Below are 10,766 nucleotides of genomic sequence, written 5' to 3'. Positions count from 1 at the left end.
GGATGACATGATGGTATAAAAATGAGTTTATTGGTTACTTTAATGGAGGGAATAAAAATTATTATGAAGCATATGATCACCTTGTCTAATTTTTTTATTTGGTTGTGTAAAAATAATAATGGTTTACTTTAATTGAAAAAAACAATGATATATTTTCACCTAATCGCCTTATTATATATTGGTTTCATTTGAAATTGGAAATGATGCAGGATACTATAGTAACATGCAATACGGATAGAATTTGCTGCAATTTTTTATTTTTTTTGAAAAAGAGAATTGTGCTGTAATTATATATTGACAACAAACGAGCATATGATCAACAATTCAGTTTGCTATATGTGATTTCACCGTTATGGCCCTTATTTGATATTTTATTGCATGTGATACTGCTTCAACCGAATTTTTTATTAATATCCAAATTTTATATTAAATTTTAAAAAATTTCTGAATCGGTTGGTTTTTTCGAAATCTACCCATTCCGGAAGATTTTTTTCCGGAATTAAACTCTAAACCCGGAAAATTTTTTTCCGGAAACTCGGTTCTAACTCCGGAAATTTTTTTTCCGGAATTAGAATTTTTTTTTTCTAAATCCGGAATAAATTTTTTCGGATTTAGGATTTTTTTTTTCTGAAAATTTTTTTTTAGGAATTTTTTTTTTTCAGTTTTTATTTATAATTTATTTATTTTTTGTATTGAAGTATTACAAATATTTAATATATTTTTTAAAAAATAGATGGAATATTATATAATTTGATTTATTCGAAAGACTGCTACAAATAATCCGGATCAACATTTTTCATGCCGGATTTTTTATGGCCGTAAAAAAAATAATATAATATAATATATGTATATGTATATGTATATATAATATATGTATATGCATATATAATATAATATATGTATATGTATATGTATATTTTATTGCATTTGATATTTTATTGCCGTTATGGCCCTTATTTGCTATTATGATTTACCATATAATATCAGTCTCATACTAATCACTGTACCATAGTACCCATACCCAGATAGTGCATAATTTGTTAATATCCTTTGGCCAATATAGAAGTGCAGGAATGATCTGGTGTATCAAGGTCTCCAGCCAATTAAGCAACACAAATTCATATTATAATTAATTTAATATAAAGTTAAGCGGTAAAAAAATATATTTATAAACTTGGACTATGGTGCATTATGAAATAAGAATCATTTTTTACATCAAATTCATATTTTTGATTTTAAAGTCCAAAAAGTCGAGTTTTTTTATTTTTACTCAAAAAAAAAATTTATTTTATTAAAAATAACTAAATTCTGAGTGGAATTTTAAAAATACCCAGGCCGCAGATTTTTTCCGCGCTCCGGAATTTTTATTCCGGGCCGCAGAAAAAATCCGCGCTCCGAAATTTTTTTATTTTTTATTTTTTTTGAATTTTTATTCTGGGGCGCGGATATTTTCCGCGGCCCGGAATAAAAATAAATTTTTTTTATAATATACGTATAATATATGTATATGTAGAGTAGAACTAGGGTGCTCTTAAGCTCACCAAAGTTTTGGTGAGCTTAACTCTAAAACTCATCAAATTGATTTCAAATGACGAATCCGAACCGTTGAAACCCGCCTACCTTACGTGTGATGCATCTACATGTGAAATTTTTAAATATTCGAATTAATTTAGTATAAAGTCAAGTGGTCAAAATTAGAAGGTTAATAAATTAATTTTAGTGCATTCATTTTTTGAACGTTTTTTGACCGCTTGACTTTATACTAAATTAATTCGAATGTTTAAAAATTTCACAAGTAGATGCATCACACGTAAGGTAGGCGGGTTTCAACGGTTCGGATTCGTCATTTGAAATCGATTTGATGAGTTTTAGAGTTAAGCTCACCAAAACTTTGGTGAGCTTAAGAGCACCCTAGTTCTACTCTGTATATGTATATATAAAATAATATATGTATAATATATGTATATGTACATGTATATATAATAGAATATATGTATAATATATGTAGAGATGGGCTACGGTGAGTTGCGAAGTAAAGCGACTATTTTACTTCCCGCTCATATTTTGCGATTTTAAAGTCTAAAACATCGATCCGAACCGTTTATCTTGTTCTTCATATTGAAATGTGCTTGGAGACTAAATTTTACATTTTTTGGAATTTTTTTACTATTTTATTAAGCAATTTTGAAAGTCGCTGATCTGATGGTTCAAAAATTTTACTGTTCACAGCAAAACAGCCATTTTCAAAAATACTTAATAAATAGTAAAAAAATTCCCAAAAATGTAAAATTTGGTCTCCAAGCACATTTCAATATGAATTAAACATCTAACGGTTCAGATCGGTCGTTTGAACTTTCAAAATAAAAATACGGCGTGAAGTAAAAACGCGTTTTACTTCGCAACTCACCGTAGCCCATCTCATATATGTATATGTATATGTATGAAAATATATTATTTAATATATGTATATGTATATGTATATGTATATGTAGATGTATATGTATGTATATATAATATAATATATGTATAATATATGTATATATAATATAATATATGTATAATATATGTATATATAATATAATAATGTGTTTTCGATAACATATGGGCCGAAATACACACGGTCCAAATTTAAAATTTCAAAATCCAAAAAGTTGATCTGAACTGTTCATCTTGTTCTCCATATTAATATGTGCTTGGAGACCAAATTTTATATTTTTCTGAATATTTTTACTATTTAATAAGCCACTTTGAAAATCGCTGATCCAACGGTTTTACTGTTTTGTTGAGCCACCGTTGGATCAGCAATTTTCAAAGTGGCTTAATAAATAGTAAAAAAAATCAGAAAAATGTAAAATTTGGTCTCCAAGCACATATTAATATGGAGAACAAGATGAACGGTTCAGATTGACTTTTTAGATTTTGAAATTTTAAATTTGGACCGTGTATATTTCGGCCCATATGCTACCGAAAGCACATTAGCCTATCTCGTATATGTATATGTATGTATATGTACATATATTATATATACATATACATATATTATACATATATTATATTATATATAGATATATTATACATATATTATATTAGAGTTAGGCTAATATGACACTAGTGTTATATCAAACTAAATAACACCACATCTTAAACCCTTAGATTTGCTTTAAGATTTGTACTATCCGCTTTTACTGTTCAAGCACTTCATTTTGTACGAATCTTAAAGCAGATCTAAGGGTTTAAGATGTGGTGTTATTTAGTTTGATATAACACTAGTGTCATATTAGCCTAACTCATTATATTATATATACATACATCTCTCCTCTATATTATGCACCTTAAATTGAATTGAATGACAGAAAGTCGTGTGGCTGAGATTTGTTGATCGAAATTCGGATTGAATCTAAACTCTTCAGTCAAATAATCTGTCTTGCTTTGATTAAATGCATCATTTATATGTGTAGAAGTCTACATTCATTTCAAATTCAACCCGCCACATGGATAGTCATACGTATTACCACACTTATTTTCGCTCTGCACCGTTGGATTTGAATCAAAAATCGTGCAAAATTAAATCTAAGATGTAAACTTTTTCGCTGGAACGCTGGAGCGCTGCGTCTCCCTCCAGTAAATTACTTTTTTGCCCGTCTCCCTCCCCGGTCCCTTCTTCCAGAGAAAAAAGAAAAAAAAACCTAATCGCCTCCTCAGACCCGCGCCACCCCTCTCCGACACTGTCTCTCGCACCATCTCTCTCGGTCTCTCGCTCTCTCGCCTCAGACCTCGACCTAGCATAGACGCGCCCCGAATTCCGATGAAAAACCAAGAGATTTGGCGAGAGTTCGTTTCAGAGAAAACTGTGCTATTGTTTTTCCAGCGATACCCCTTCAATCGCTGATCCTTTTCTTCCCTGCTCTCTACGTCTACGGAAGCAAAGAAAAGGGGAGAAGAAGATGAAAAGAAAGGATTCCTGCGAAGCCCTTTAACCAGTGATCCTTCTACCCTTTCCTACTCAGAGTCCTTAGCCCTCATCACGCAAATACAAGGTTAGGAACACTTCTTACCAATCATTATTTAAATTATTTCTATTTGATTAATTGAGTTCATTATTTCCATTAGAGGTGGTCATCAGAGGCATGCACTTATTGGTATGGTTTTCGCGAAAGGCCTCAAGTTTGTGACTTCCAAGCATATTTTTATTGGTTATCTTATTGTTATTTCTCTTACTTACGTTCTTAGAAAAGACATCTTGTTTATATTCTTGAGAAATGCATGAAGGTACTTGACTATATTGTAGTAAGGCAAATTGATTTTCAAAATAAAAGAATGAGGAAACCTAATTTAAGATCTTTTCAAGTATGTGTCTAATCAAATACTTTAATGACTATAGCGTAGTAAGGCAAATTGATTTTCAAGTATAAGTGTCTAATCAAGTTACTTGATTATATTGTATCTTCAATCTCAAAATGACTATTGTATCTTCAGGCTAATTTCAGTAACCCGAGTATGGTTGGGAAAGCATAATCTGATTTCAAATCACCTAAATCTAGGTTATCTTCATAGCACCAATTATTTACAAAGTAAAGAATTAGTGAATCTCTTATTTTTATTTTATATATTTAATGTCTTCTCTATTCTTTTGTTGCATAAAAAAGGTACCTCGATAAAAAGAAAGCCGTTTAAAGAGATGGAGCAACAGTATCAGAAAATGATACTTGGTTTCTTAATGTTTCGGTGTGGTCCATAGCATTATGCTGGTACAAAAATTAGTGGATCTGAATGCAGACTATATTGTATGGTTATTAATTGTACAAACAATTTGTATCATTTCTTTAGTTACAATTATGGTTTTTATAGGTGGTTGTGCAAGATAAAATTATAACATAGCAGACATTGTGGATGAGGGAATACAGTATGACACAGGATTGTGTTTTTTGTGACACAAGGTTATGTTTGCGCACTAATTGTGATACTTTATTTATTTTAATATAGGGGATAATGCGGAACAGTCGGTCAGATCCAAGCGTGGCTATTTGTGTTCGTGCCTATTGAACACTCTATAAGTCTTCGCAGCATTACAATGAATTTCCATCCATTGAAATGTCCCTTTTGCTTTAAAAAAGTACATAATTATTTGGAATTTTTTCACTTCACCAGAACAAGTGTGAAATTTTAAAAACTTTTAATATTGTTATGAAGTCAAAAATCCTCTAACACTAGGCACATATAAGTGTTGTATGAGAATACAGTTTTTTTTTTATTATTATTGATGAAATGAAATAAAGCTAAGTCATGGTAAGCTATAGCTACATTGATTTTTTTTTCTTTTAAGATTAGAGGTTAGTGTTTTCAAGTAGCTACTTGAAAACACTAACCTCTAATCTTAAAAGAAAAAAAAATCAATGTATATATGTGTTTTGGGATACAAACATTATTTGTTAATTATTTTTTTATATACTATATATGGTGCAATATTAATACTATATATATCATAGATACTAATAATTTGGATTTCAACTCTCATTTTTAATCTTAAAGAGGAAAAAAAAAGTCATAGAAAAAATCCAGACTGATACTAGTAAGCCAACAATGTTGGAATCAAAAGACTATAGCTAGTTAGGTTCTAATATAAAATATCCAAAAGTATCACATATGGCATGGAGAAAAAAGAGATTTAGGAGACATACCTTGAGAGAATTTGATGAGGATTTCTCTATATTTCCTAAACCACTCATGCCGACTAACAAGATGTAGATTTTCTGCATTGATATTTATAAGACTGTATTATTTGTGCTGCTTGAGAGAAAATGATATAAAAAGAATGCAGTTAACAACAGTTAACAACTATTAAACTAATATAAGTACCAATTAAAGGTGACTAATAATGATATAAAAGCAACATTGTAACATGTTTGGACAATTTATCATGAAAGCTCTTCTTTTAGAGAAGGTAACCAAACAATACTTATTTCTTGTTGCCCTGCTTACTATTGCATATCTAAATAAACTAACTGAATTTTAAAATATGTCTATTAATTTTGGCGCAAATATTAAAAGAGAAAAACAATACCAATAGTAATGGCGACTATCATGTTTTTTAAGATAGATAATGGGGTGAAGTTAGGGGTGTACACAATCGGATACGGATCGGATAGTGGTCTTACCGTATCCGTATTCGTTATAATTTTTCGGATACGGATACAGATAGTCTCGGATAGGGATACGGATCGGATATTAAATGTCACGGATACGGATCGGATATCGGACGGATACGGATATTTTTCATAATTAGCTTGTAAGTTACGAAACATCTATTATATTATTAAAATATTAGTCACTAATTATGTCATAGCTAGTGTTATATTGTTCATCAAAATATATATATCTAGATGCAATTTAATAAATTATTTGTCCAATATGCAATTTAAAAAAATCAATTTAAGAACATACATCACATTTGTTGTGGTTTAAAAGTGTAAACGGTCGGATACGGATAGTTAAAGGTCTTACCGTATCCGTTATAATTTTTCGGATACGGATACGGATACGGATAGTCTCGGATACAGATACGGATCAAATAATTTTAGTACTTTTCGGGATTCGAATCCGGACGAAATCGGATATTATCCGATCCGTTTACACCCCTAGGTGAAGTAATGATTTATGAAATATTCACTTTAGCACAACAACGTTGGGAATATAAAAAAAATATTGCTAGTATTATCAAAATTATATTTTACACAATTATCGTACTATAAATGGAGATCTCTAATTTGACCTTCTAATAACATTTTTATTTGTTTATGTAATATATAAATGTAGAGAAAAATTGGATGATTTGATTTTGAGAGTTATTCAATAAACAAAGAGTTGTATTAAGAGGGAATAACGTTGAAATAGATCATGAAGACTTTGTATGCCATAATATCTAGTTGAGGTTAGATTTATATAGAAAAGAATACAAGTCTACTTATAGCAATGCACCAATGTTTTGTTTTTTTGCTCTCTAGTCACTATAAAATTGTACACCATGTGCACCTAAATTTTTTGTAAATAAATTTCATGTTCTAGATTCTGCATGAATTTTCGTAGTGCACCGTATCTCTAGAATTAAATAATTTTAGTAGTTTCCTAAATCTTTAGAATTAAATAGTATATTATATATTGAATTCTATGAATTTGATGTTTATGTGATATATTGTAATTAAGGTGTATATCATATCTTTATAACTAAATGACATTGATATTGTAGTACATTTATCATCAGAATTAAATGGCTTTTAACAAATTCTGAGTTCTAACAATCACTCGTGTCACATAAAATATAATATAACGTTATTATAGTAGCGGTCCAGTATAGATTTGGGTCTACATGGGCTTTTTTTTATCACATATAAATGGATGAAAAAAAATACATGATCCAAATATTTAAATCTGATCAGTCTGAGTTAATAGTAATTAAATCAATTTTACAATTTTGATGACTTGAGAAAATTGTTTTTTTGTTTCTTTATTGTAATTGTTTTTGAGCTGTTGTGCTGGGTGTTGATGTTAAACTTTTATTATTAATCAAAACTTGGTAGCCTCTACCAAGGACTTATAAAAAAAAAAAAGAGAAATGCTACTATGCTTTACAAATTAAAGTGGGTGTTTTAATTTGCGCTCATATATTTAGTTTTAAAGTTCAAAACGTCGATCCGAACCATTCAAATTAATATCCATATTTAATTGTGCTTGGAGACCAAATTTTATATTTTTTGGAATTATTTTACTATTCTTTTAGAATTTTTGAAAATCACTGTTTTTGATGGTCCATAATTTTCTGAAAAACATTGATCATTAAGGACTAATCAATGAAAAACGGTTCTCCTTTCAATAATTGAGCTCTATCAACGTTCAGATACAAAAATTAATTTATATACTATAAATCTATAAAACTGATCAACCAATCGAACCTCACCAAATTCCTCCATAAATAAATACTTTATTCGTAAAATCTCAAATTTCCAACAATAATAATTAATCGAATTATTTTAAAGATAAATTAATACATCATACTTCAAGTATTTATTGGAACGGCCACAACACGGAGGGGAACCGCCATCTCAACCACAGACAAACTTTTCCGTCATATCCACATCTTTGGGTTCCATCTCATCTGGAAGCTTCCAATCGAACTCTGCAAGCATCAAAGCCAGCAGAAAAGGTATTACCCTTACAGCAAATGGTAACCCGGGACAACTTCTCTTTCCGTACCCAAACGGTATGTACTCAAAATCTTTCCCATGAAAGCTGATTTGTTTCTCCAAAAACCGCTCTGGTCTAAAAACATCCGGTTCGATCCATAGTTGTGGGTTCCGTCCGATAGCCCATGTGTTTACAACCACTGTCGCTCCTTTCGGCACTCTGTACCCACTGAGGTCAACTCCATCTTTCATGGCCTTGTGAAATAATAGTGACCCCACTGAATGCAATCTCATTACCTCTTTAATCACTGCTTGGAGATACGGAAGATTGATTATATCTGATTCGGTAAAAGTTTGTGATGCAAAAGCCTTCCGCACTTCGGCTTGAGCTTTTGCCATGGTAACTGGGTGAACGAGAAGTTCAGCCATTACCCATTCAATTGTAATTGAAGTTGTCTCACTTGCTCCCCCAAAGACTTCCTGATGAGGAAATTATTAACCTTTTATGAATGCATTGTACGGAAGTTTTTGCACAGAATATATAAATTGTCATGTTATTGGCAATGTCAGTTATGGATCGATCGATCTACTGATGCCAGATAATGCTATAGGACACGAGGGGTTCTGTCTTTTGCCTATGCAAGTCAGGTTAGCATTATATTTCACAGCAAAAGTAGATCAATACTATCCTGATGACATTTTATCATCGAACTTATGGATATATTAACTTCTAAGAAAACTTATTATAAATTTATAATAGCAACGATAATTAAGAAAACTTTAGCCTTTTGAGGATGCCGTGACACATATTAAACAAAGTGACATGCTATTAATCTCTGAAATAAATCTACTTATTCTTAAAATAAATAAGAGAAATTACCATAAGAAGTGCTATGATTTCTCGCCGAGTTATCTTTGATTCCGCAAATAAATCAAGCAAGGAATCTAGTAAATCACCATAGTTTTTTCCGTTGCTGCTTCTGTAGTGTAAGCGAGAGTCTATAATAACATTAAAAAACTTACAATATCGTCTATAGTATCCGGCAGCATTGCGCCGCCTATGTTGTAGATCAAGAAACCTCAGAAAAGGAAAGAAATCAGAGACATTAGGTTTCGCGATTTCTTTGGAGGATTTCTTAATCAACTCTGTTAACTCTTGCCGTTCCTCGGAGTTGATATCAACCACATCTTGCGAGAGTATTAAATTGGAGATCATATTAACTATTCCGGCAAAAATTATCTCGCCAATACATATAGGATGGCATGCTTTTTTGTGCAAAATGTTTATAATATCACGTGCCTTTTGTGCCCTAATCTCTCTAGTTGTCTCAAGGCTACGTACTGAGAAGAGATTGGTGGTGAAAATGGAACGATTGCGTCTCCATATAGGAGACGTGCTTGGAAGAAAAAATATTGCTGACTCATAATTACAACTGCACATTGCGTCGGGTACTGACCGGGCAGAGAAAAATGCATCTTTAATTTGGAGGACCTCACGTGCAACCTCAGGTGAGGAGACAACAATGGTGGTGGTAAGACCAAGTTTGAGAGACATGATAGGGCCATAAACCTTTGCGAGATTAGCAAATTTACGGTGTGGTTCGTCATCCGCCAAGTCTAGTAGGTTTCCGATGATTGGTAGTGGGGTGGGGCCTGGTGGCAGGGGAGAATTGTGTGATGATGAAAATAGCTTAGTGAGGGCGAAGAGAAGAGGGAGGGTTAGTACAATGAACAAGAAACTAAGTGAGAGATCCATGCTTTTTAGGACAATTATCAATGTTAACGTACTACTGCTCTTGCATTTCCTCTACTGTCACGTAAATATATAGATCAGTGAGGCTATGGTACTATGCATTGTGTCTATTGGTCCGTAAAATGAATTAATACAAACATTAAAAAATTTAAACAATCGATCGATCTGAACCGTTCAACATAATCTTCATATGAAAATGTACTTGCAAACTAAATTTTGTATTTTTTTTAAACAAAACTTAACTATTTTTTGAGATATATAAAAAATCACTACTTTTAACTAGTCCTGAGTTTTCAGATTTCAGTGATTTTAATTATACCTATCTAAAATATATATCACTACTTTTTTCTTATATAAACGTTATTAGGTTTGAATATTTGCATTGCCATCCACGATTTTTGTTTAAAATAGCTTTCGCAACTGCAAAAAGTCAAAATTAAAAAAAAATAAATTAAAACGGTTAGATATGATTTATATCATTTTTTCTATGCACACGTCAAAACATCACTGCATTTTGATTTTATTTTTATTAGTATAAAAAACTTGCAAATATATACCGATGTGGATAAATTTAGAATATTGATTTTCCAATTTATTGATTGACATAAAACTGAAACGAAAAAGTGATAATTTTTTTTTAGTGCATGTAGAGGAAATAATATAGAACACATCTAACGCGCGGATTTATTTTGACACATAAATTTTAGAATTTTTGTTATTAAAAAATTATAAATTGAAGGCATGATGGAAACACAAAAAATGAAGGCATTTCAACCCGCAATTTTTATTGATAGGAAAAAAAATATTAAAAATATTAAAAATAAGAAGCATTGCGG

The 10,766-nt window shown here is 31.1% G+C and overlaps 1 protein-coding gene and 1 long non-coding RNA gene across 3 annotated transcripts; one reads left to right on the top strand and one right to left on the bottom strand.

Moving 5' to 3' along the window:
- Positions 1–3,625: 3,625 nt before the first annotated feature.
- Positions 3,626–5,032, top strand: LOC144544532 (uncharacterized). Of its 2 annotated transcripts, none has more exons than XR_013508248.1 (3): positions 3,626–4,037; positions 4,111–4,784; positions 4,984–5,032. It is a non-coding gene; the product is annotated as an uncharacterized LOC144544532 (long non-coding RNA). The 2 variants fall into 2 exon arrangements; XR_013508249.1 differs by lacking the exon at positions 4,984–5,032 and having other exon boundaries at positions 4,111–4,541; positions 4,647–4,961.
- A 3,056-nt stretch (positions 5,033–8,088) lies between these two features.
- Positions 8,089–9,933, bottom strand: LOC144544060 (cytochrome P450 76M5-like). Its single transcript, XM_078292476.1, has 2 exons — positions 9,058–9,933; positions 8,089–8,657 (listed from the first exon to the last, which is right to left on the bottom strand). Exons 1-2 carry the CDS (start codon positions 9,931–9,933, stop codon positions 8,097–8,099), a joined length of 1,437 nt encoding a protein of 478 aa, XP_078148602.1. The 3' UTR covers positions 8,089–8,096.
- Positions 9,934–10,766: the final 833 nt, after the last annotated feature.

Source organism: Carex rostrata, chromosome 26 (assembly GCF_964058835.1).
Source record: "Carex rostrata chromosome 26, lpCarRost1.2, whole genome shotgun sequence".
Lineage (NCBI taxonomy): Eukaryota > Viridiplantae > Streptophyta > Magnoliopsida > Poales > Cyperaceae > Carex > Carex rostrata.
Note: the sequence above shows the minus strand (reverse complement) of the source record. Positions and strands in the feature narration are given on the sequence as shown.